Raw genomic sequence first — 27,811 nt, 5'->3', positions numbered from 1 at the left:
CCCTGAATTCTTAATTTTACAATTCATTTCTACAATGTCCCCCCTCAGCATCCACTTTTCTAGGGAAAAGAATGCGAGCATAGTCAGAAATTTACAGTTTGGAAACAGGACTTTGGCCCAACTTGTCCATGCACCCAGTTTTTACCAATAAGCTAGTACCAATTGTCCATATTTGGCCCATATCCCTCTGCACCCATCTTACCCATGTAACTGTCTAAACGCTTTTCAAAAGACAAAATTTACCATCCTCTGGCAGCTCATTCCAGATTCTCACCACCTCTGAGTGAAAAAAATGCCCCTCTGGACCCTTATGTATCTCTCCCCTCTAACCATAAACCTATGCCCTCTAGTTTTAGACTTCCTTACCTTTGGGAAAAGATGTTGACTATCTACCTTTTCTGTGCTCCTCATTACTTTATAGACCTCTATAAGATCACCCTACTCCTCCTGCACTCCAGGGAAAAAAGTCCCAGTCTATCCAGCCTCCTTATTACTCAAACCATCAAGTTCCAGTAGCATCTTCGTAAATCTTTTCTACACTTTCTAGTTAATAATATCCTTTCTATGATAGGGTGATCAGAACTGTAGACATTATTTCAAATGACCTTACTAATGTCTCATACAACTTAAAGACACCCCAACTCCTGTATTCAATGTTCTGACCAATGAAACCTGAATGCTGAATGCCTTCTTCACCACCCTGCACCTGTGACGCCATTCTCAAGAAGCTATGAACCTGTACTCCTAGATCTCTTTCTTCTATAACTCTCCACAAAGCTCTACCATTAACTGAGTAGATCCTGCCCTGGTTCGATCTACCAAAATGTATCACCTCACATTTATCTAAATTAAACCCCATCTGCCATTCACTGGCCCAATTGATGAAGATCCATTGCAATCCTAGATAACCTTCTTCACTGTCTACTATGTCATCAATTTTGGTGTCATCTGCAAACTTACTAACCATGCCTCCTAAATTCTCATCCAAATCATTAATATAAATAATAAGTGGACCCAGCACCGATCCCTGAGGCACACTGCTGGTCACAGGCCTCCAGTTTGAAAAACAACCCTCTACAACTATCTTCTTCTGTCTTCGGTCATTAAGCCAATTTTGTATCCAATTGGCTACCTCACCCTGAATCCTCATGAGATTTAACCTTATGCAACAACCTACCATTTGATACCCAGTCAAGGGCCTTGCTAAATTTCATGTTGACAACATCGACTGCAATGCTCTTATCTACCTTCTTGGTTACCCCTTCAAAAACCTCAATCAAATTCCTAAGTCATGACCTTCCACTCACAAAGCCATGCTGAATGTCCCTAATCAGTCCTTGCCTCTCTAAATACCCGTAGGTCCTGTCTCTCAGAATACTTACCCACAACAGACATTAGGCTCACTGGCATGTAGTTCCCAGGCTTTTCCCTGCAGCCCTTCTTAAACAAAGGCACAACATTTGCCATCTTCCAATCTTCAGGCACCTCACCTGTAGCTGTCAATGATTCAAATATCTCTTCTAGGGCAGATCTGCAATTTCCTCCCACATTGTCCTGTGAAACATTTCATCTGGTCCCAGGGATATATCTACCTTGATGCGCTTTAAGACTTCCAGCACCACCACTTCTGTAATACATTCACTCCTCAAGACATTACTATTTATTTCCCCAAGTTTCTGAACATCCATGTCTTTCTCAACAGTAAATGCCGATGATAAATATTAATTTAGGATCTCGCCCATCTCTTGTGGCTCCACACATAGATGACCTTAATTGATCTTTAAGAGGCCCTATTCTCTCTCTAGTTACTCTTTTAGCCTTTATGTATTTATAGGAGCTCTTTGGATTCTCCTTTGCCTTATTTGTCAAAGCAATCTCATGTTCCCTTTTTACCCTTCTGATTTCTCTCTTAACCCTACTCCGGCAACCTCTATACTCTTCAAGGGATCCACTTGATTGCAGCTGCCAATGCATGTCATGTGCTTCCTTCTTGTTTTTGACCAGGGCCTCAATATCCCGAGTCATCCACGGTTTCCTATTTCTAAGAGCCTTACACTTCACTGCTTACCCTGAACACTGGTTAACATACTTTTAAAAGCATTCCACTTACCAACCATTCCTTTGCCTGCCAATAGACTTCCCCAATCAACTTTTGAGAGTTCCTGTCTAATACCATCAAAATTGGCCTTGCCCCAATTTAGAATTTTAACTTTTGTGCCAGACCTATCATTCTCCATAGCTATCTTAAAACTAATGAAATTGTGGTCATTGGTCTCAGTGATCCATCACTAACACTTCTGTCACTTGCCCTTCCTTATTTCCCAAGAAGAGGTCAAGTTTTCTAGTCGAGCCATCCACATACTGAATGAGAAATTCCTCCTGTATACACTCAACAAATTTTTCTCCATCCAAATCCCTAATGCAATGGCTGTCTCAGTTAATGTTGGGAAAGTTAAAGTCCCCTACTATTACCACACTATTTTTCTTGCAGCTATCTTTAATCTTTTTACATATTTGCTCCTCAATTTTCCACTATTTGGGGGCCTGCAGAAGAATTGTATCAAAGTGATCTCTCCCGTATTTTTCAGTTAGACCCGTACAGACTCAGTAGGCGAACCCTTGGATATTTCCCTTCAGTACTGCTGTGATGTTCTTCCTAATCAAAAATGCAACTCCTTCTTCTCTCTTACCGTCTTTTCTATTTGTCCTATAGTATCTGTACCCTGGAAAATTGAGCCACCAGTCTGCCCCTCCCTTAGCCATGTTTCAGTGAATAGCTATAATATCCCAGTTCCATATACTCGTTCCATATACTCATCCATGCCCTGAGTTCATCTGCCTTGCCCGTCAGGCCTCTTGCGTTGAAATAAATGCAGTGTGATCTGGACTTCTCCTGCTCTCTGCCTTGCTTTCTCAGACCATCTGTCTGGTCATGTATTGTACACTCTCCGTGTTTTATTTCTCTTAGCCTTAGTGGAACCATTCACTGAGTTCTCCACAGTCTCTATATTCTTGTCCTTTTTATTTTTGACTTTGGTTTCTCTGCCTTTAACTTTTCCCCTTATTGTCTTTTGTTTTTGTTTCCACTTTACTTTCATCGGACTTACTGCATTGGTTCCCATCCCCCTGCCACATTAGTTTAAACCCTCCCCAACATGTTCATTCTTTCCTGATAGTTACAATCCCTCAATTTTTAATGTTATCCTTATGAAAATTTTTAACCTTCTCCAGTTCCTTTCTGTCCTTTCTCTGCTTTTCAGTTGTTTCCTTCCAAAAACAGACCCCAATGTTGTTTGTTTTTTTTAAAAATAAAATGTCCTTGTTGAGCTGCCGTGTTACTTTTAGCGTTTGATGAATCTAAAGTTCTGCATATGTTTGTTTGTCTTTCTTGATTTTCAGAAGGCGTTTGACAAGGTACCTCACAAGAGGTTATTGCAGAAGGTCAGGGGACATGGAGTTGGGGGTAGGGTGTTAGCGTGGATAGAGGATTGGTTGTCAAATAGGAGGCAGAGAGTGGGGGTCAATGGGTGCTATTCGGATTGGCGGATGGTGACTAGTGGAGTGCCCCAGGGGTCGGTGCTGGGGCCTCAGCTATTTACCATTTATATAGATGATCTGGAGGAGGGAACCGAGTGTATGGTGTCGGAATTTGCTGATGACACCAAGATTGGTGGAACGGCAAATTGTGCGGAGGGTGTGGAGAGTCTGCAGAAGGATCTAGATAGGCTGGGCGAATGGGCCAGGAACTGGCAAATGGAATTTAATGTTGGCAAGTGCGAGGTGGTCCACTTTGGTAGGAATAATGGTAGGAAGGATTATTACTTACGTGGCGAAAAACTACAGCAGGCGACGGTGCAGAGGGACCTCGGGGTCCTTGTGCATGAGTCGCAAAAACCCAGCTTGCAGGTGCAGCAGGTGGTCAGGAAGGCTAATGGGATGCTGGCCTTCATAGCGAGGGGGATTGAATATAAAAGTAGGGAGGTCTTGCTGTGGCTGTACAGGGCATTGGTGAGGCCGCAGCTGGAGTACTGTGTGCAGTTTTGGGCGCCGTACTTACGCAAGGATATTTTGGCCTTGGAGGGAGTGCAGAGGTGGTTTACTGGCTGATGCCGGAGTTGAGGGGGTTGAGCTATGAGGAGAGGCTGAATAAACTAGGCTTGTACTCGTTAGAGTTTAGAAGAATGAGGGGAGATCTCATTGAGACGTATAAGATGATGAATGGGACAGAGAGGATAGAGGTGGAGAGACTCTTCCCGCTCAGAAAGGATAGTAGGACTAGGGGGCACAGCCTCAAGATAAAGGGGGGGCGGTTTAGAACGGAGTTGAGGAGGAACTTCTTCACTCAAAGGGTGGTGAATCTCTGGAATTCTCTGCCCGTTGAAGTGGTGGAGGCTACCTCGCTAAATATTTTTAAGACGCGGGTTGATGGGTTTTTGATAAGAGAGGGGATTAAGGGTTATGGGGAGAGGGTGGGAATGTGGAACTGAGCCACGACAGATCAGCCATGATCTTATTGAACGGCGGGGCAGGCTCGAAGGGCTAGATGGCCTACTCCTGCTCCTATTTCTTATGTTCTTATGTTCTTACGTGTGATGGAAACAAACTCCATCTGTATTATTAAAGTTCAGTATCATTTCTGAGCAATAGCATTGGGAGCAAGAGAAAAGCACAAGGGTGTTAAAGAAACTTCTATCTGTAGTATTCTGAGAGTTTTCCCTGACATGAGTCTCTGAGTGTTAATAAAGTGAGCCAGCTTTCAGGAGTGGGTATGGGGTAGAATCAGACCCTGCTTTAGTTGGCGATGTGAATTATAAACAGCTCCTCTTCAAGTGAGACATATTTGACACTGAGTAATGTTTGTACTCTCCTATCTGGGACGATTACTGTCCTCAGTATGGTGAGGGAGTGAGGCTGAGTCTCTACAGACTTGAGTTGCCTCAGCCCATCATACCTTGATATAATAGCGATGTGATATGACCACCTTACACTCTTCCAAAATTCATTTTGTGCTCTAGGAAAGATCATGACTCATTCTCAAATGTTTTATGTTGGTTGATTCAAAGTTTGTAAGCTGAATATTGGGTTGTTTATCTGCTGTTTTATCAATCTTCTGTATAGATTTATAATTCACCAATTCACTCTTTAGCTTAACGCACACCACTTACAGTATCCATATTGACCAGGACAAATTGATTGTCACATGAATATTTCTTCAGACTGGGCTCCCTGTACAAATCTCACCCACCATTTATTGAAACACAATGAGTGAAGAAATTATCTGTAGATGTTTACATACTATTGATCATGAAGCCAATTTGATTGCAATGTACCATCCTTAAATAAAACTGCTTTAATTGGTCACATTTTTTAAAAAGTGTTTGTAAAACAAAATAAAATACTGCAGATGCTAGATGTCAGAAATAAAAACAAAATGCTGGAAAATCTCTACAGATCTGGCAAGCTCTGTGAAGAGAGAATTACAGTCAATGTTTTGAGTCTAATATGACTCTTGGACAGAACATATTTGACTCAAAGCAGTTCCTAGATTTGGAAAATGTCCTGATTTATCTTTGAGGTTCAATATAAATGATCTCCCATTTCCCCCCATTGAACTTCTGCTGCTGCAGTTTTATCCCCTCACTTCATCTATTAATGTGCCTTTGGAACTTGCCACTCCATCCACAATACTGATCATGTCATGTCACTTGTTATCAGTAAACTTTCCCAGAATATTCCTCCATTAAAGTTATTGATCAATATAATGAATAGCTGAGTCTCCAGTACACATCTTGGGAACACTGCTGGGCATATCCTGACAATTAGAGAACATTCCCTTTTTCCTAACTCTATCTCCAACAAATTATCAACCTCTGTCACAAGGTTCTCTCCAATTCTATGCATGTTCACCTTCTGTGCAGAACATTTACAAATACTTTTGGAAGTCCATATAAAGAAACTTCTAGAGACCCTGTCCAGCATGTTAATAAAGCAATTTGAAAAGATCATTAAATTAATCATTAGATTGCAATGACTTATTGCACAACAACATAATAACAGGTATAACCACCCAAAGAACATGAAGAACAGAATAGGCACAGGGGCACTTCATTCGGCCTGGACAACCTGCTGCTCCATTCAATATGATTAGGATTAATCTTCTACCTCAATCCCACCTTCCTACACTATCCCCATCTCTTTATTCCCTCAGTATGCAAAAATCCATCAATCTCCGACTTAAATATACTCAGTGACCGAACATCCATGGCTCTCTTGGAGAGAGAATTCCAAAGATTCACAACCCTTTCAGTGAAGACATTTCTTATCTCTCCTCATCAACTGACCCACAATTCTGAACCTTGAATGAAAGCTCAAAACAAACCTTCTGCAACAGTTAACTTCTGAGTCTCAGCGAAAAAGTGATCTTTCCATTGTCACAGTCAGTGCAGTTCCCTTTCCTTCACTCCAAATGGTTGTGCCACCTCCTGTCTGAAATTGAGCCTGTTTAGAAACTATTGTGATGTTCTGGTGTGACTCATGGGAATATGCAGTGTGGGGTTGGTGGAGGGGTGGGGGGAGGTTCTTGTCTTGTGATCACACAGCTTGACCAGTTTGGTTAAAGGGCCTTCCCTTTGATTATACAGAGCTTGTCAAGTCCTTGGACATCATTTTGGTGACAATGACTTATTATGCCAAAATTCAATAACACGTTTCCACTCAGCTACAGGCCAAATTTCAGGGAGGGTAGGGGATGGGACTGTTTCTCTCTGTTATATTGTTGCAACTATTTACAGAATCAGATGGAGGCCATTCAGACTCTTGATCCTGGTCCCAATTTAATTCCATGATGGCTGATCAGTACCTCAAATTAAAATTTTTTTGATCCTGATCCCAATAAACGTAGGAACATCAGAACAGGAGGATATTCAGGCCATCAAACCTATTTTACCATTTAGTTAGTTTGTTTGATTTGTATATTCACTCCACTCAGTTCTACATTTCTCAATCCCCTTCCTAACATTCACCTCAGTCTAATTTTACATATCATCTGTTGCCATTTCAAAGTAGTGACAATGTTTGGGGTGTTGGGTAAACTGAAGACAGGATATAAAGGGACAGGATTTGCCTGGAAAGTGGAGGTAACATTGCTCCCTGAGTATTGAGATGGTGCACAGCTTGGGAGAAACGTAGCTATTTTAAATTAACCTATAGAATATGGGTTTCACCGATTAGAATAGTACTTATTATCCATCCCTAATTGCCCGAGAAAGTGCTGGTGAGCTGCCTTCTTGAATCACTGCAGTCTATGTAATGTAGATGCACTCACACTGCTGTTAGAAAAGGAATTCCAGGATTTTGACTCAGCAATGATGAAGGAACAAAATATATGTTTCCAAGTCAGGATGGAGAGTGACAGAGGGGAAATTCCAGCTGATGGTGTTCCCAGGTCTCAGCTGCTCTTGTCTTTCAAGATAGTGGCAGTCATGGGTTTGGAAAGTGCTGCCTGAGGAACTTTGGTGATTTCATGCAGTGCATCTTCGAGGTATATGTGGCTGCCGCTATTAGTTGGTGGGAAAAGGAGTGAATATTTGTGGAAGAGATGCCAAACAAGTGGGCTGTGTTGTCCTGGATATTAAAGAACAAAGAAAAACACAGCACAGGAAACAGGCCCTTCGGCCCAACAAGCCCGCGCCGCCATCTTAACAATGTATTTTTCCTACACCTCCCTTGACCCGTGTTGTTGAGCTTCTCGAGCATTGTTGGAGCTGCATTTATCCAGGCAAGTGAAAAGCATTCCATTACACTCCTGATGTGCTTTGTAAATGGTGGACAGGCTTTGGGGAGTCAGGTGGTGATTACTTAACCACTAGCCTCTTGCCTGCTCTTGTAGCTACAGTTATTATGTGACTTTATACTGCGCCCTCAGATTTATGTATACTACCTCCAATAATTCTCCTATAACTCTCCCAGTAAACATAAAATTAAATTGAAAACAGACTTCCTAAGCTCCAGCCATATCCAGGAAAAGAAACTCTCCAGACTGCCATTACTAGAGAGAGTGCAGTCACTATATCTCCAGCTAAGTAAGACAACCTGCTGTTCTATAGCTCGGTATCCTGACCTTTTTAAACCTACAACCTAAAAAGTTATATTCCTGAAACTAAAAATATTCCAAGACATGTGAATTATGAACTAATTATTCACACCCCTCAGCTGAAGAAAATGTGTTGAAAGTAATGAATTTTTATTTATACCTTGTAGAATATTACAAGATATTCTAGATCAAAAGTTCTTCAGCACTCTGTTGAATTCGATGTCCAGATTAGAATGTAAAATATTACTTTGTGATGTTTTGAGAGTTTTCATTTTACAATATTTAAAGTGCAAAGTTCTGTCTGCAAAAGAAAAATGAGAGAATCCATACAGAGCAGGTCATTCAGTCCATTGAGTCTGCATTGACCACAATCCCACCCAAGCCCTATTCCTGGAACCCCACATATTTACCCTGCTAATTGCCTGACACTCGGATCAATTTAGCATAGCCAATCCACCTAACCCGCACTGGACTGTGGGAGGAAATCACAGCACCCAGAGGAAACTCATGCATACATTGGGAGAATGTGCACCCGGGAGATAGTGACCCGAGGCCAGAATTGAATCCGGATCCCTGGCGCCATGAGGCAGCAGTGCTAACCACAGTGTTACCGTGCCACCCGTGTGTTAAGAATTGCACTGACAACCAATTTAAGATTGTTCTTCATTCTTATTGACAGATGAATTTTCAACTCACTCTTTAAAACAGTCAGTATTGCTTTCAGCTTTTGAACCTCATTGGTCTTCATGGCTGTAGCTTTCATATCTTTAAACTCTATAAAGAATGTCTCAAGTTAAATTGTCTCCTTCTTATTTAGGTATTGGCACAACCATGTTTCAATTCAAAATGGCTTATTTTTGTGACAACAACTTATTCCTCCTTTGATCAAAATCCTTTCTGGCTGTTCCAAGAATGTCATTTACAATTTCTTCTTGTATCTGATCAAGTACCTGTGTGTAAAGTGGTTCAGCTTCTTGCAGTTAGAGCACTGCTTTCCTCACGCTAACCTTACAACTGAAGACTCACTCCCCTGCGTGGATCTTCTGATGGAGCAGGAAATCCACAGACCTTGAAGGGTTTGCCACATACTTTGCTGGTGAAAGGTTTCTGCCCTGTGTGAATGTGTTGGTGTGTACAGAGAGACAATGAGTCTGGGAACGATTTGTCACGTGAATGTGAATGGCTTTTCCTCTGTATAACCTCGCCGAAGTTTCAGCAGGTCCCAGGATTCTGCAAAGCTCTTGTCACACACAGCGCATTTAAATGGTTTCTCCCCAATGTGCATGTGTTCATGTGCACAGGGGGATGATGAGTCCACGATTGATTTATCGCATACCTTGCCTGGGAAAGTTTTCTCCCCTGCATGAACGTGTTGGTGTGTGCGAAGGGTTGATGAACGTGTGAACGATTTATCACAAACCTTGCATGTGAATGGTTTCTCCCCAGTGTGAACGCGTTGGTGTCTGCGGAGATGTGATGATTCTGAGAATGATTTCTCACACACCTCACACTTAAACGGCTTCTCTCCAGTGTGACTGCGTCGATGTTTCACCAGTGTTGATGACTGTGTGAAAGCTCGGTCACACATCTCACATCTGAAAGGTTTCTCCCCTGTGTGAACCCTCTGGTGTCGCAGGAGATCAGAGGTTTGGGAGAAAGCCATCTCACAAAGTTCACACTTGAAGGGTTTCTCCCCTGTGTGAATCCTCTGGTGTATCAGGAGGGTTGAAGATGTTGCAAAAGCTTTATGACAAAACTCACAATTGAAGTGTTTCTCTCCTGTGTGGATTGTCTGATGTAGCTGAAGGCTCCTTAAGTTAGTGAAGGCTTTGTCACAGACCTCACACTTGACCGCTTCCTCCCCTGAATGAATGAGCTGGTGTGCATGGAGATTCCTTAACAGTGAGAATGATTTGTCACACACCTTACATGTGAAAGGTTTCTCCCCTGTGTGAATGCGTTCGTGTTCACGGAGATGTGATGATTGCCTGAATGATTTGTTGCATACCACACATGTGAATGGTTTTTCCCCTGTGTGAATGCGTTGGTGTTCACGGAGTGAGGATGGCTGTGAGAATGATTTGTCACACACCTCACAGGTGAATGGTTTCTCCCCTGTGTGAATGCGTAGATGCACACGGAGGGTCCAGGACTGTGTGAATGATTTACCACACAGCTTGCATGTGAATACATTTTCACCTTTCTGAATACACTTGTGTACACGGAGGTTCGATGACTGTGAGAATGATTTGTCGCACACGTCGCACGTGAATGGTTTCTCCCCTGTGTGAATGCGTCGATGTTGCACGAGCCTCGATAACTTTGGGAAGGCTCGATTACACATTTCACACTGGAATTGTTTCTCATCCATGACGCTGATCTTGTATTACAGGTGGTACAACAGATGCACCATGTGTGTTGGGAGCCAACAGGAGCCTACGGAGTCCTCCCCACACTTGAAAAGGCTCTCCCTGTCAGAATGAGGTAGTGCTTCATAAGGCTTGATCAATGATTGAAGCTCTCACCATAGCCAGAGTTCACTCACTTCCCAGCCTGATAGATTGCTAATATGAAAGATTTGTTCTGATGGAAGCTTCTAACACCACAATCAGTTTCATATCTGATTTGTCAAAGCTCCCCTAAATGATGGTTTCACTGCCGAAACTTCTGTGTTGAGCAATGCTGTGAAGGGGCTGAATGTCATCCCACAGTTGTGCACCTGTTCCTTGGGTGTGATCAGGATCTGTGTTGTCTATCTTCTCTGTATTCCCTGATGTAGTACGGTGAAATCCTTCTGTAAAACAGGAAAAGAAACATCATTTCCTCTAATTCCCTCTCCTGTGAAGAGGCTGACTCTTCTGTTAGAGACAGTTCCACAGTGAGTGCCAACCTGCTATTCCCCTGTGTGGGGGATCAGATACAAGTCCTTTCTTTTCCCTCGCATGATATCCTCTGTTTCCAGCAGCAACACTGTATAGTGACCAAGAGCAGACAACGTGGCTGCCTTTTTTTCCTCTACCCAGACTCCCATCTTCTCAAGCACCCTGAGAACAATGGAGAGACAGGCGAAGATTAGAACAGGCTATCCTTTTACTGTGAGCTCATCTCATGTTGCTGAAGACCAGTTTTACCCTCAGAGTATGTGTTTAATGTTTAAAAAAATTGAGATTTTGAAATTTCTCTCCTTTCCCAAAAGAATTCCAAGAAAACACACTGGGCAGAAAATGTGAGAAGCTAAAGAAAATATTGCTTCAGTGTGACTGATTGAAGGGTTCTGGTTTATCCTGGGAAATTAGATGCACTGCACTCACTCAGATTGCCTATTCAAATTCAGTATCAGACACAGCACTGGACAAACTTATCAAGTTTACGCCCAGGCTTTTTGGAAAGGACAAGGGCATTCAAGTAAAATTTTTAAAGAAGACATAAGACATTTCAATAGTTTGGCTGCTACAGCTGGAGGCTATTATGGAGATTAGAGATAACGAGGGCAAGGCGACACAGAGATTTGAAAATAAGGATGAAAATTTTTAAATTGAGTTGTTGCTTGACCAGGAGCCAGTGCAGATCAGTGAGTACAGGGGTGACTGGGTCTTGGTGTCAGTTGAGATATGGGCAGCAGAGCTTTGGAAAAGCTTGAATTTACCCTGCACGATATGAGAGCAGCCAGAAGACTACTGGAATACTTGAGTGTGGAGCCTACAAAGGTATGGATGAGAGTTTTAGCAGCAAATGAGCTGAGGTTGGGCGTTACTTGTCTCTCCTGAGAGGGGAGCTGGCATCTCTTCCTATATTCAGTTTCCCTTTTCCTAAGCAACACAATAATAGTGGTGGTAATTATTGTTTGCTAGAGCAGACGAGTGAAGGAGCAGAGAGAGAGCTAAGATTTTACCTGTTAAAAACCTGTTTAAAATAAGTTTAAAGCACTTTGTTCTTTGTAGAACTGTTTAAAGCATTTATTTATTGTATTTACTGCTTTAAGAATTCTGAGGGAGTGGTGAGCAGGCAGTTGTGGGACATCAGCTTTAAATCAGCGCCAGGTTTAAAAGGAGGCCTGGTGTAGACAGCGGGCAGCGTCTGAGTGGGCAGAGGAGTGAGTGGGAAGCAGAGTGAGCTACTAGGGCTTAATATCAAAAAGGGCTTGAAGGAAAAAAGGCCAGGTGAGTTCGTTTGAAAAACAAAAAAAAAAGCAAAAAAAAATTTTTTTCAAAACTACTACAGTGAATAATGGAGGGGCATGTGATATGTGGTTTCAGTATGATGTGGGAACTGGTGGACCCCAGGGTCCATCCCAGTGACCATGTCTGCAGTAAGTGCAGGTTGCTGGAGGAGCTCCAGCTCAGGGTAAATGAGCTGGCCTCTGAGCTACAGACACTGAGGCTCATCAGGGGAGAGAGGGTGCCATTGTCAATGGGGTGCAAGTGACATCCACCCCCCCTAGACTGGCTAACTCTAAGGGTCAGGGACAAGAGGGGGCTGCTGGGAGGAGGAAGGGGGGTGAGGAGCAGAGGCCTCAGCCTCTTAATCTGCATAACAGGTTTGAGGTTCTTGCTTCCAGGCTGGACGAGAACGAGGCAGGTGAGGTTAGTGAGCAAACTGCACACGGTACAGTGCTGCAGCAGGACATAGGCAAAGAGAAAGGGAAAAGGAACGTAGTAGTGATTGGGGATAGTGGGGTGAAGGGTATTGACACTGTCTTTTGTCACAATGACAAAGTGCACAGAAGGGTGTGTTGTCTGCCTGGTGCTCGGGTACGGGATGTCACAGCTGGGCTGCAGAGGAACCTGGAGTGGGAGGGTGAGAATCCGGTCGTTGTGGTACATGTGGGTGCCGGCGACGTAAGCAAAATGCAGACTGAGGATCTGGGGAGGGAGTATGAAAAGCTGGGAATGGAATTAAAAAGTAGAACCGACAAAGTGGTCATCTCTGGGCTACTGCCTGAACCGTGTGCAGACGGGCGTAGGATTGACAGGATTAAGGAAGTGAATGGGTGGCTCAGGGATTGGTGTGGGAGGAATGGGTTTGAATTCATGGGGCATTGGCACCAGTATTGGGGTAGGTGGGACCTGTTCGGGCGGGATGGGGTTGGTCTGAACCGTGCTGGGACCAGAATGCTGGCAAATCGAGTAAAGAGGACTGTAGACAGGGCTTTAAACTAATTGGGGGGGGAGGGTGCGAGGGTAGGTGATGTTACGAGGTCTAAAGTTAAGGAGAGGGTACAGGTAAGGGAAGAGGCCGAGGATGTCCCAATAATAGAGGGAGTAGGGGGCGTGAGTATAGTAGGTGACGTTGCGGCAAATAGGGTCCAGGTGAAGGCTGGGATGAAAGCACTTTATCTGAATGCACGAAGCATTCGGAATAAAGTGGATGAGCTGGTGGCGCAGATCGACACAAATGGATACGATCTGGTGGCCATTACAGAGACGTGGCTGCAGGGTGACAGGGACTGGGAGCTGAATGTACAGGGCTATCAAGTGTTCAGGAAGGATAAGCAGGAGGGAAAAGGGAGGGGCGTAGCTCTGCTGATTAAGGATAGCATCACGGTGGTAGCAAGGGATGATATTGGAGCCAAGGAGCAGAGGGTGGAATCGTTGTGGGTGGAGATTAGGAACAGCAAAGGGAGGAAAACGCTGGTGGGTGTCGTCTATAGGCCCCCGAATAATGGGGCGGGCTGTTAACGCGCAAATAAGTGCGGCGTGCAGGAATGGGACGGCCGTAGTTATGGGGGATTTCAATCTGCATATTGATTGGTCGACCCATGTTGGATGCGGGGGGCTCGAGGAAGAGTTCTTGGAATGCTGCCGGGATAGTTTCCTCGAACAGTGTGTGTTGGAGCCGACGAGGGAGCGAGCTATCTTGGATCTGGTGCTATGTAATGAGGCGGGTAGAATTAGGGACCTTGTGGTGAAGGATCCTCTTGGGGAGAGTGATCATTGTATGGTGGAGTTTCTGGTGCAGATGGAGGAGGAGAAAGTGGGTTCCCGGACACGCGTCCTTTGTTTGAATAGAGGGGAGTACGGTAGGATGAGAGAAGAATTGGCGAATGTGGACTGGGGGAGCGTGTTGGAGGGAGGGTCTGTTGAGGAGCAGTGGAGGATCTTTAAGGAGATCTTTCTTGGTGCTCAGCGGAAATTTATTCCGATGGTCAAAAAGGATAGTAGGAGGAGAGGTAATAAGCCGTGGATAACGAAGGAGGTGAAGGAAAGTGTTAAACTGAAAGCGGAGGAATTTAGAGTAGCTAAGAGTAGTGGGCGAGAAGAGGATTGGGAGAGGTTTAAATGTCAACAAAGATTGACAAAGAAGTTGATAAAGAAGGGTAGGAGAAACTATGAAGCCGGGCTAGCGCTTAATATAAAAAAGGATAGCAAGAGTCTTTATAAATATATAAAAAGGAAGAGGCTGGCTAGGGTGAATGTTGGTCCTTTAGAGGATGAGAAAGGGGACCTAGTGGTAGGGGATGGGGATATGGCTAAGGTATTGAATAACTTTTTTGTTTCTGTCTTCACGGAGGAGGACGTGAATAATTTGCCGGGTGTTAGCGATGGAAAGGTGGTAGGACTGGAGGGTCTTAATGACATTACTGTTACTAGAGAGGCAGTGCTTGACAGACTGGAGGGGCTGATTGTGGACAAGTCCCCAGGACCGGATGGAATGCATCCGAGGGTTCTGAAAGAAATGGCGGAGGTGATAGTGGATGCCTTGGTGGTTATTTTCCAAACGTCGCTGGATTCCGGGGAAGTGCCGGATGATTGGAAAACGGCTAATGTTACGCCGTTGTTTAAGAAGGGTGCCAGGCAAAAGGCGGGGAATTATAGGCCGGTTAGTTTAACGTCTGTGGTAGGTAAAATGTTAGAATCTGTCATTAAGGAGGAAATTGCGAGGCATCTTGAAGAGAATTGCTTGATAGAGCAGACGCAGCACGGTTTCATTAAAGGGAAGTCGTGTCTGACAAATTTACTGGAGTTCTATGAGGATGTGTCTAGGGCGGTGGATAGAGGAGAGCCGGTGGATGTGGTCTTTCTAGATTTTCAGAAGGCCTTTGATAAAGTGCCTCACAAGAGGTTATTGCAGAAGGTCGAGGGACATGGAGTTGGGGGTAGGGTGTTAGTGTGGATAGAGGATTGGTTGTCAAATAGGAGGCAGAGAGTGGGGGTCAACGGGTGCTATTCGGATTGGCGGATGGTGACTAGTGGAGTGCCCCAGGGGTTGGTGCTGGGGCCTCAGCTTTTTACCATTTATATAGATGATCTGGAGGAGGGAACCGAGTGTAGAGTGTCGAAATTTGCTGATGACACCAAGATTGGGGGAACGGCAAATTGTGCGGAGGGTGTGGAGAGTCTACAGAAGGATCTAGATAGGCTGGGCGAATGGGCCAGGAAATGGCAAATGGAATTTAATGTTGGCAAGTGTGAGGTCGTCCACTTTGGTAGGAATAATGGTAGGAAGGACTATTACTTACAGGGCGAAAAACTGCAGCAGGCGACGGTGCAGAGGGACCTCGGGGTCCTTGTGCATGAGTCGCAAAAACCCAGCTTGCAGGTGCAGCAGGTGGTCAGGAAGGCGAATGGGATGCTGGCCTTCATAGCGAAGGGGATTGAATATAAAAGTAGGGAGGTCTTGCTGCAGCTGTATAGGGCATTGGTGAGGCCGCAGCTGGAGTACTGTGTGCAGTTTTGGGCGCCGCACCTGAGTGCAGAGGAGGTTTACTAGGCTGATACCGGAGTTGAGGGGATTGAGCTATGAGGAGAGGCTGAATAAACTGGGCTTGTACTCGTTAGAGTTTAGAAGAATGAGGGGAGATCTCATTGAGATGTATAAGATGATGAATGGGATGGATACGATAGAGGTGGAAAGACTCTTCTCGCTCAAAAAAGACAGTAGGACTAGGGGGCACAGCTTCAAGATAAAAGGGGGGCGGTTTAGAACGGAGTTGAGGAGGAACTTCTTCACTCAAAGGGTGGTGAATCTCTGGAATTCTCTGCCCATTGAAGTGGTGGAGGCTGCCTCGCTAAATATTTTTAAGACGTGGGTTGATGGGTTTTTGATAGGAGAGGGGATTAAGGGTTATGGGGAGAGGGCGGGAAAGTGGAACTGAGCAGCGACAGATCAGCCATGATCTTATTGAATGGCGGGGCAGGCTCGAAGGGCTGGATGGCCTACTCCTGCTCCTATTTCTTATGTTGTTATGAAGAACCCTTCATAGAATCATCCAGAATCACAGAATAGTCCAGCACAAAACTGATGCACTGTCAGAGGAACCGCGTTTCAGATAGGATCTCAAACCAGACTCCCTGTGCTCTGCTTTCTTAAGGTCAGTGTAAAACATCCCTTAATGCGATCTGAAAAAAAAGTGTGGAGGGGAGGGGAGGGGGGTGTGGTCACTGCTATCCTCACCAATCCCTCAATCAACCAACGACACTAATAAGTACGCTGTCTGATCACATTGCCATTTGTGGATCTTGCTGTGGACAAATTGGCTGCCAATTTTTCTACTTTTTCAGTGACCACACTTCAAAAATATTTCATTATGACTGTAGAGAGCTTTGAGGCAGATGGTGGTCGTGAAAGGCTTTATATAAATACATTGTTTCTTTTGGGTGGAGGTTACTGAAGTGTGTGTGTGTGTTTTGGGGGGGGGGGGGGGGGGTGGGGTGCACAGTGACAGTCTGATCTCTTCAAGGGATTTAAAAATACAAGAAGCATCCAGACTCCAACACAGATAGAACTGACCATTGACAGTCCACAGAATAATAACCTACTCCCAACGCGCACACAGACAAAATCCAACAATAGTAAATCAGTGAGAATCCTCAGTCACACTTATCTCCCAGATAATCTACCTCATCTTCTCACATTCAGCAGTGGACCCCAACAAAACTCAGCCTGTAAATCAGAAGGGAAATACTTTCAATGAACACACTCAACATCCAACACACAGCTCCAATCAAACAGCTCAGCACAAAGCACCGAGTAAACAGGTCTCTCAGCTGGATCTTCTCACACAGCATAAGGGGCATTTCCACACCTGATTCCCCACAGGATAGTCAGACTGCCTGAACATTAGTGTGGATATGATGCAATGTAATTATTATAAATTCTGCTCCTTCACTCACCATCTCCTGACTTGGTTTTCAGTCCCTACAGGAAGTGAAGCAGCTGTGAAAGAGGAAGAGGAGAGAATGGGCAGAGTGGGTGGGCTCTCTGATTGACGTCTCTCACAGCCAATCCAAATATTTCTGGAGTAACAGGAGTTTCCTGAAGTTTGGGAAACTGACCAGGGAAACGGAGGAGACTTTGAGCAGCAGATCAGGTGGGGATTTAAACTTGTCATTGTCCCATCTGAATAAAACCTCACTTATTGCAGCTGCTGTCTCAGTTCCCGTGGTAAATGTTTGACAGAAATTTCTAGTGTGGGAATAACATTCTTCATCCTCAGAGGCTTTCAAACTGAATCTCTCGCTCTCATCCATCATTATAAAGATGAAAGGGATAGAAATTCAACAATTTAAGCTCAACATAAATTTGGAAAAATACGCAGAAATGCCATACATTATTATTGAGGTACTGGAATAATTCTGACTTTTTAAAAAAATGTTTGTGAGACAACTGAAAAACTGTGGACCTGTTCCTTGCTGAAATAATTGCTGGTCACAGCATGTAAACTGGAGTTATGAATATGACTATTGGTGCCTGAACGCCCAAAATCCTGAGTGTAATTTTAAGAGCTGCCTCAAATATGCGCAAACGGTAGAAATGCACCACTTTTATTATTCCCATCTGCGGCTGTGGTCATTTCTGTAGAAGGCACCTGTTTCCTGGGTGATGTTTAAAAACCAGTGTTAAAGATTACAGAAGTTCAATTTACACTTTATATCTAACAGTTAAAATTCCTGATCCGGTCAATTTCAGCCAGATTACACTGACAAAACTAACACAAACTACTGTGAACTCTTGACCACAACCGATGCATTTGTGGTCTCTCCATATTTGTTAAAGGGCTTCACTTAAACAAACTTTTGTGTGTAAACATTTACAACATAATTTTTTAACTCATTTTGTAACATGTTTGTATTTCAAAAAATGTTTTTTTTTAAAAAACAGGGAGCCCAGAGCCTGAGGAATTATTTGTGTGGCCCTGAAAACTTTAATCCATGGAATAATACATCTGGAGTTGGACTTGAACCCATAACCTCTGACTCAGAGAACAGGATTACGATGGGTTTAAGTCCCATTCCAGGACTTCCAGCACAAAAAATTCTCACTGACGCTCCAGTGTAATACTGAGGGACGGAAGAGATTACTGAGATAGGCAGGGGAAAAAACATTGAGGGATTTGAAAACAAGATCAAAAGCCTCACTAAAGTTTTCCAAGGAAGAGTGGATTATTCCTCACGTTCTATTCATGATAGATGTTAGAACTATGCCAAAATCATTGAACTTGCAAGAGTCAATTAAAGCAGAATGGGTAATCAGTAACACTGATTGAAGACAATCCTTTAAGATGAACATACCAGCTGACACCAGGGATTTTACTGCCTTTCAAAGGTTTCAGGAACCCAGACACAGAAGTCTGCAGCTCAACGAGCTAACGTTTTAAATCAAATCAAACTCTCAGGCTGCCAGTTTACAGGGGAAAAGCATTCTGTCACAACCTTGAGAATGAACCCCTCAAAAACTGAATCTAATACAACAGAAATATTATACGTATTGTCAGCCATGGCTTAGTTAGCACTCTGATCTCTGACTCAGAAGGTTGTGGGTTCAATACATACATTATAACACTACTCTTCAAAAATCTCATCATTTCCTGTAAAACGCTTTCAGATGTCTTCAGTTTATAATAGTTGATATATAAATTTCTTCTGGGAAGGTTGCACTTGCTGCAAGCTGTGAATTCTAAAACCACTGATGGAGAAAGTACACCAGCCCCCAGTGACATTGACAAATGTATTGTGTACAGGACTCATATTGTAGGCTCCTAAGTGTTTCAGTGAATAATGAGTATGCATGTTCTCCCTGTGTCTGAGTGGGTTTCCTCCGGGTGCTCCAGTTTCTTCCCTTTCTTGCGGTAGACAGAGGGGAACCAGTGGATGTAGTGTTTCTTGATTTTCAAAAGACGTTTGATAAGGTCCCGCACAAAAGGTTGCTTCAGAAGGTTAGGGGGCATGGAGTTGGGGGTAAGGTGTTAGCATGGATAGAGGATTGGTTGTCTAATAGGAGGCAGAGAGTTGGTATCAATGGGTGCTATTATGATTGGCGGTTGGTGACTAGTGGAGTGCCGCAGGGATCGGTGCTGGGGCCTCAGCTACTTACCATTTATATAGATGATCTGGAGGAGGGGGCTGAGTGTAGGGTGACGAAATTTGCTGATGACACGAAGATGAGTGGAAAAGCAAATTGTGTGGAGGGTGTGGAAAGTCTGCAGAGGGATCTAGATAGGCTAAGCAAGTGGGCGAGGACCTGGCAGATGGAGTACAATGTTAGCAAGTGTGAGGTTATCCACTTTGGCATGAATAATAATAGGAGGGATTACTATTTAAAGGGCAAAAAGCTGCAGCATGCTACGGTGCAGAGGGACCTGGGGGTCCTTGTGCATGAGTTGCAAAAACCCAGTCTGCAGGTGCAGCAGGTGATCAAGAAGGCGAATGGGATGCTGGCCTTTATAGTGAGGGGAATAGAATATAAAAGCAGGGAGGTCTTGCTGCAACTGTACAGGGTACTGGCGAGGCCGCAGCTGGAGTACTGTGTGCAGTTTTGGTCGCCGCACTTGCACAAAGATATTTTGGCCTTGCAGGGAGTGCAGAGGAGGTTCACTAGGCTGATACCAGAGATAAGGGGGTTAGACTATGAAGAGAGACTAAATAGACTGGGTCTGTACTCGTTGGAGTTTAGAAGGCTGAAGGGAGATCTTATAGAGACGTATAAGATAATGAAAGGGATGGATAGGGTAGAGGTAGAGAGATTCTTCCCGCTCAGAAAGGATAGCAGGACTAGAGGGCACAGCCTCAAGATAAAGGGGGGGCAGTTTAGAACGGAGTTGAGGAGGAACTTCTTCACTCAAAGGGTGGTGAATCTCTGGAATTCTCTGCCCATTGAAGTGGTGGAGGCTACTTCGCTAAATATATTTAAGACACGGGTAGATAGGTTTTTGGTAGACAAGGGAATTACGGGTTAAGGGGAGAAAGCGGGAAAGTGGATCTGAGCCACTTCAGATCAGCCATGGGCTTATTGAATGACGGGGCAGGCTCGAAGGACTAGATGGCCTACTCCTGCTCCTATTTCTTATGTTCCCACAGTCCAAGGATGTGCAGATTAGGTTAATTGGCCATGGTAAACTGTCTCTTAGTATCAGGGAATTAGCAGGGTAAATATGTGGGGTTACAGGGATAGGGCTGCGTGGGATTGTTGTTACTGTAGGCTCGATGGGCCAAATGGTTTCTTTCTGCACTGTAAGGATTCTATAATTCTGGTCTGAACCTACCAAAATAACAAAACATTTGAAAACAACTCAAGATCTTTCCCAGAATACGAAATCAATCTTGGAAGAGTAAGGTGAACATATCACACAATTACTACATCAAGGTACGATGGGTTTGGGAATTTAGGTCTGGTGAGATCCATCTCCACTCCCTTACCAAACTCAAGTTAGTCATCCTCCCAGATAGAAGAATACAAACATTACACATGGTGTTAGTCAAACACTTGTCACCTGAAGAGGATCTGTCCATAATTCACATCACCAACTAAAGCAGGGTCCAATTCTACCCCACATCCACTCCTGAGAGCTGGCTCACTTTACCAGTAAGTCTCAAAATACCAGGTTAAAGTCCAACAGGTTTATTTGGTAGCAAAAGCCACTAGCTTTTGGAGTGCTTGCTGCCCCTTCATCAGGAGTGGGAGATGTGTTCACAAACAAGGCATATAAGGATACAAACTCAATTGACAAAATAATGGCTGGAATGCAAGTCTTTACAGGTAATCAAGTCTCAAAAAGGTACAGACAATGTGAGTGGAGAGAATATTAATCACAGGTTAAAGAGATGTGTATTGTCTTCAATGTGTATTGAGACTTGATTACCTGTATAAGAACATAAGAACATAAGAAATAGGAGCAGGAGTAGGCCATCTAGCCCTTCGAGCCTGCCCCGCCATTCAATAAGATCATGGCTGATCTGTCGTGGCTCAGTTCCACTTTCCCGCCCTCTCCCCATAACCCTTAATCCCCTCTCTTATCAAGAACCCATCAACCCGCTTCTTAAAAATATTTAGCGAGGCAGCCTCCACCACTTCAACGGGTAGAGAATTCCAGAGATTCACCACCCTTTGAGTGAAGAAGTTCCTCCTCAACTCCGTTCTAAACCGCCTCCCCCTTATCTTGAGGCTGTGCCCCCTAGTCCTACTGTCTTTTTTGAGCGGGAAGAGTCTCTCCACCTCTATCCTATCCATCCCATTCATCATCTTGTACGTCTCAATGAGATCTCCCCTCATTCTTCTAAACTCTAACGAGTACAAGCCTAGTTTATTCAGCCTCTCCTCATAGCTCAATCCCCTCAACTCCAGTATCAGCCTAGTAAACCTCCTCTGCACTCCCTCCAGGGCCAAAATATCCTTGCGCAGGTGCGGCGCCCAAAACTGCACACAGTACTCCAGCTGCGGCCTCACCAATGCCCTATACAGCTGCAGCAAGACCTCCCTACTTTTATATTCAATCCCCCTCGCTATGAAGGCCAGCATCCCATTCGCCTTCCTGACCACCTGCTGCACCTGCAAGCTGGGTTTTTGCGACTCATGCACAAGGACCCCGAGGTCCCTCTGCACCGTCACCTGCTGCAGTTTTTTGCCACGTAAGTAATAGTCCTTCCTACCATTCTTCCTACCAAAGTGGACCACCTCACACTTGCCAACATTAAATTCCATTTGCCATTTCCTGGCCCATTCGCCCAGCCTATCTAGATCCTTCTGCAGACTCTCCACACCCTCCGCACAATTTGCCTTTCCCCCAATCTTAGTGTCATCAGCAAATTTCGACACCCTGCACTCGGTTCCCTCCTCCAGATCATCTATATAAATGGTAAATAGCTGAGGCCCCAGCACCGACCCCTGGGGCACCCCACTAGTCACCAACCGCCAATCCGAATAGCACCCATTGACCCCCACTCTCTGCCTCCTATTTGACAACCAATCCTCTATCCACGCTAACACCCTACCCCCAACTCCATGTCCCCTGACCTTCTGCAATAACCTCTTGTGAGGTACCTTGTCAAACGCCTTCTGAAAATCCAGAAAGACCACATCCACCGGCTCTCCTCTATCCACTGCCCTAGACACATCCTCATAGAACTCCAGTAAATTTGTCAGACACGACTTCCCTTTAATGAAACCGTGTTGCGTCTGCCCTATCAAGCAATTCCCTTCAAGATGCCTCGCAATTTCCTCCTTAATGACGGATTCTAACATTTTACCTACCACAGACGTTAAACTAACCGGCCTATAATTCCCCGCCTTATGCCTGGCACCCTTCTTAAACAACGGCGTATCATTAGCCGTTTTCCAATCTTCCGGCACTTCCCCGGAATCCAGCGACGTCTGGAAAATAACCACCAAGGCATCCACTATCACCTCCGCCATTTCTTTCAGAACCCTCGGATGCATTCCATCCGGTCCTGGCGACTTGTCCACAATCAGCCCCTCCAGTCTGTCAAGCACTGCCTCTCTAGTAACAGTAATGTCATTAAGACCCTCCAGTCCTACCACCTTTCCATCGCTAACACCCGGCAAATTATTCACGTCCTCCTCCGTGAAGACAGAAACAAAAAAGTTATTCAAGACCTTAGCCATTTCCCCATCCCCTACCACTAGGTCCCCTTTCTCATCCTCTAAAGGACCAACGTTCACCCTAGCCAGCCTCTTCCTTTTTATATATTTATAAAAACTCTTGCTATCCTTTTTTATATTAAGTGCTAGCCCAGCTTCATAGCTTCTCCTACCCTCCTTTATCAACTTCTTTGTCAATCTTTGTTGACATTTAAACCTTTCCCAATCCTCTTCTCGCCCACTGCTCTTAGCTACTCTAAATTCCTCCGCTTTTAATTTAACACTTTCCTTCACCTCCTTCGTTATCCACGGCTTATTACCTCTCCTCCTACTGTCCTTTTTGACCATCGGAATAAATTTCTGCTGAGCACCAAGAAAGATCTCCTTAAAGATCCTCCACTGCTCCTCAGCAGACCTACCTTCCAACGCGCTCCCCCAGTCCACATTCGCCAATTCTTCTCTCATCCTACCATACTCCCCTCTATTCAAACAAAGGACGCGTGTCCGGGAACCCACTTTCTCCTCCTCCATCTGCAACAGAAACTCCACCATGCAATGATCACTCTCTCCAAGAGGATCCTTCACCGCAAGGTCCCTAATTCTACCCGCCTCATTACATAGCACCAGATCCAAGATAGCACGCTCCCTCGTCGGCTCCAACACACACCGTTCAACGAAATTATCCCGGCAGCATTCCAAGAACTCCTCCTCGAGCCCACCTCGTCCAACATGGGTCGACCAATCAATATGCAGATTGAAATCTCCCATAACTACTGCTGTCCCATTCCTGCACGCCGCACTAATTTGCGCGTTAACAGCCCGCCCCACCTCCAGATCATTATTTGGGGGCCTATAGACGACACCCACCAGCGTCTTCCTCCCTTTGCTGTTCCTAATCTCCACCCACAACGATTCCACTTTCTGCTCTTTGGCTCCGATATCATCCCTTGCTACTACCTTGATACTATCCTTAATCAGCAGAGCTACGCCACCCCCTCTTTCCTCCTGCCTATCCTTCCTAAACACTTGATAGCCCTGTACATTCATCTCCCAGTCCCTGTCACCTTGCAGCCACGTCTCTGTAATGGCCACCAGATCGTCTCCATTTGTGTCGATCTGCGCCACCAGCTCATCCACTTTATTCCGAATGCTTCGTGCATTCAGATAAAGCGCTTTCATCCCAGCCTTCACCTGGACCCTATTTGCTGTAACGCCACCAATTGGGACATCCTCGGCCTCTTCCCTTACCTGTACCCTATCCTTAACTTTAGACCTCGTAGCATCACCTACCCTCGCACCCTCCCCCCCCCTAATTAGTTTAAAGCCCTGTCTACAGTCCTCTTTACTCGATTCGCCAACACTCTGGTCCCAGCACGGTTCAGACCAACCCCATCCCGCCCGAACAAGTCCCACCTACCCCAATACTGGTGCCAATGCCCCATAAATTCGAACCCATTCCTCCCACACCAATCCCTGAGCCACCCATTCACTTCCTTTATCCTGTCAACCCTACGCCCGTCTGCAACCTCACCTGCCTCGTCCTCTTCCAGACTGGAAGCAAGAACCTCAAACCTGTTATGCTGATTAAGAGGCTGAGGCCTCCGCTCCTCACCCCGCTTCCTCCTCCCAGCAGCCCCCTTTTGTCCCTGACCCTTAGATTTAGCCAGTCTAGGGGGGGTGGATGTCACTTGCACCCCACTGACAGTGGCACCCTCTCTCCCCCTGATGAGCCTCAGTGTCTGTAGTTCAGAGGCCAGCTCATCCACCTTGAGCTGGAGCTCTTCCAGCAACCTGCACTTACTACAGACATGGTCACTGGGAAGGACCCTGGGGTCCACCAGTTCCCACATCATACAGAAACCACACATCACATGCCCCTCCATTATTCACTGTAATTTTTTATGGGGAAAAAATTTTTTTCCTTGTTTCCTGCTGTAGTAGTTGAAAAAATTTTTTTTTCCTTGTTTTTTCAAACAAACTCACCTGGACTTTTTTCCTCCAAGCCCTTTTTGATATTAAGCCCTATTAACTCACTCTGCTTCCCACTCACTCCACTGCCCGCTCAGACGCTGCCCGCTGTCTACACCAGGCCTCCTTTTAAACCTGGCGCTGATTTAAAGCTGGCTGGTCCACAAATGCCTTTCAACCACTCCCTCAGAATTCTTAAAGCAGTAAATACAATAAATAAATGCTTTAAACAGTTCTACAAAGAGTAAAGTGCTTTAAACTTATTTTAAACAGGTTTTTAACAGGTAAAATCTTAGCTCTCTCTCTCTGCTCCAGCAAACAATGGAAGGCTTCACCGTGTGGCCCCTTGATAATTAAAGCAGGCTGGTCCACAAATGCCTTTCAACCACTCCCTCAGAATTCTTAAAGCAGTAAATACAATAAATAAATGCTTTAAACAGTTCTACAAAGAGTAAAGTGCTTTAAACTTATTTTAAACAGGTTTTTAACAGGTAAAATCTTAGCTCTCTCTCTCTGCTCCAGCATTCCAACCATTATTTTATCAATTGAGTTTGTGTCCTTATATGCCCTGTTTGTGAACACATCTCCCAATCATCTGACGAAGGGATAGCGAGCACTCCGAAAGCTAGTGGCTTTTGCTACCAAATAAACCTGTTGGACTTTAACCTGGTGTCGTGAGACTTCTTACTGTGTTTAGCCCAATCCAACGCCAGCATCTCCACATCATCACTTTACCAGCACAGGGACACAACCTTAAAATTGAGCTAAGGTTTTCAGGGGTGATGTCAGGAAGGGAAGATCCCCTGGCTTCATTCTCCAACTCGTAATCAGTTCTGAATACTGCTGAAAGTGATGTTTGATTGAGGGAGTGCAGCCAGAGCTAAGTCTATGGCACCATAACTGATTCAGCACAAAAGGAGAATAGTGACTGAGGATTTGATAATTAGGTGAACAGACAGACATTTCTGCAGCCACAAACTTGAATCCAGGATGATTTGTTGCCTTCCTGATGCCAGGGTCAAAGATGCCACTGAGTAGCTGCAGTGCTCCCTGAGGAATGAACATCATGATCCTCATCAGCACCAATGACAGACAGAAAGCAGGATTTGTCCGCCGATCAGAATTTAGGATGCAGGTTAGAAAATCAACAAGCAGAAGCTATCTCCAGACTTCTCTGAGTACCAAGTGCCATTGAGTATAGAAATAGGAAGATAAATTAGATGAATGTGTGACTGGGCAGATGAAGCATGATAGATGGGTTTAGATTCCTAGAATATCAGCTCCGTGGAAGGTGGGACAAAATCTGCTCTCCCAAACACATATTGGTTGAAATATGCAAGCCAAGCATTCTTCTCTCAATCCATGCATAGCATCATTCAGTTTATGTTAATGCTCTGGATACAAACATAACTGGTTGTCCTTGCTGCATGAGGGTTGCTACAAGTCCTGTTTCACTGGCATTTCACTGCAACGTGACTTCATCATTGACATTATAGTACCTCAACACTGGCACTGTCTTTACTAATTGTTGAGAGTGAAAGGTATTTCTTGTTCTGTGTCCCAGTACCACTGAATATCCTTTGCAGTGAACCTCAAACTGACAACAAATTAGCAAAAACCTGTTTTGATAGGCTCTTTGTGGGTTCATTGATGTTCCAGGAGGTGAAGAATTTATTACAGAACTCACACCAATAGGGTTTCTCCCACAAGTGTGTTTATCGATCAGGAAGTACGCTAATTGTGTGAAAGCTTTGTTACACACCTCATACGAGTGGTTTCCCACCAGTGAGGATCCATTGGGGTTCTTTAGGAGTTAGGACTGGATGAAAGCCTTGTCACAAAGCTAAAGAGTTCTTCCACAGTGTGAGTTCACCAGTAGTATTGAAGATGTCACAAAAGCTTCATCACAAACATAACACTTGAAGGTTTTCTCCATTGTATGTATCCTCTGATGGAGCAGGAGGTTTCATGACCATGATTTGTCACACACCTCACGCCTGAATGGTTTCTCCCGTGTGAATCCTTTGATGGTGCAGAAGATTGGATGACTGTGAGAATGATTTAATCACACACCTCACAGCTGAGTGGTTTCTCTCCTGTGTCAATACGTTGATGTGACTGAAGTACCGCTGATGATGAGAATGATTTCTCACACTCCTCACAGGTGAATGGTTTCTCTCCTGTGTGAATGCGTTTCTGTACATGGAGATTGGATGACGATGAGAATGATTTCTCACACTCTACACACCTAAATGGTTTTTCCCTTGTATGAATGCGTCGGTGTGTACAAAGCATTGATGATGACGAGAATGATTTCTCACATACTTCACATGTGAATGGTTTCTCCCCTCTGTGAATCCTCTGATGATGCATTAGGCTGGATGACTGAGAAAAATTTGCCACACACCTCACATTCAAATGGCTTTTCCCCAGTGTGACTGTGCTGGTGATTCTTGAATGTTGATGAATATGTGAAAACTCAATCACATACTTCACATGGGAATAGTTTCTCTTTCATGCTCCTGTTGTCGTGTTATAGGTGGGAAAATTGATGCACTGTGTGTATTAGGATATCACATAAGCCTGTGGAGGTGTCTTCAGCCTCACACCTATCAGAATGAGCCAGTAGTTCACAAAGCTTGATGAATGATTAAGCTTTCACCATACTTGGTCCCAGCCTCATCCTGACCGATCACCCACAGCTGGACCTTCAGAAAGTTTGGTTCTGATGTAAGGTTCCATAAACACTGACCAGTTTCAAATCTAACAATATCTCAAAGCTTTCCTGACCCGACTGATTTCCAGATGATGGTTTCACTCCCCAACTTTCTCTGTGTTGAATAATACTGTAAAAGGGACTGAATGTCTTCCCACAGTTCTTCCTTGGGTGATGGTCCAGATTATCTGCGATGTCTATCCTCTGTATTTTCTTGTGTA

At 44.6% G+C, this 27,811-nt stretch overlaps 2 protein-coding genes and 1 pseudogene across 2 annotated transcripts in view; all 3 read right to left on the bottom strand.

Annotated features, from left to right (window-relative positions):
* The window catches only part of LOC145348073 (uncharacterized), a 50,123-nt gene extending 32,734 nt beyond the window's left edge, over positions 1-17,389 (bottom strand). Inside the window, exon 1 of the mRNA XM_080196214.1 lies at positions 17,206-17,389. The gene's annotated coding sequence lies outside the window, so the exon portion shown is untranslated. The remainder of the gene's footprint in view (positions 1-17,205) is intronic.
* LOC145348022 (uncharacterized) lies at positions 8,258-10,463 on the bottom strand (annotated as a pseudogene).
* LOC145348013 (uncharacterized) overlaps positions 10,732-27,811 on the bottom strand; it is an 80,275-nt gene continuing 63,195 nt past the window's right edge. Inside the window, exon 5 of the mRNA XM_080196116.1 lies at positions 10,732-10,886. Coding sequence (XP_080052242.1) covers positions 10,732-10,886 — 155 coding nt within the window. The remainder of the gene's footprint in view (positions 10,887-27,811) is intronic.

This window comes from Carcharhinus amblyrhynchos, chromosome 9, assembly GCF_965287045.1.
Source record: "Carcharhinus amblyrhynchos chromosome 9, sCarAmb.v2.hapA, whole genome shotgun sequence".
NCBI classification, from domain to species: domain Eukaryota; kingdom Metazoa; phylum Chordata; class Chondrichthyes; order Carcharhiniformes; family Carcharhinidae; genus Carcharhinus; species Carcharhinus amblyrhynchos.
The sequence above is the reverse complement of the archived record's forward strand: the minus strand, read 5'-3'. Positions and strand labels throughout refer to the sequence as shown.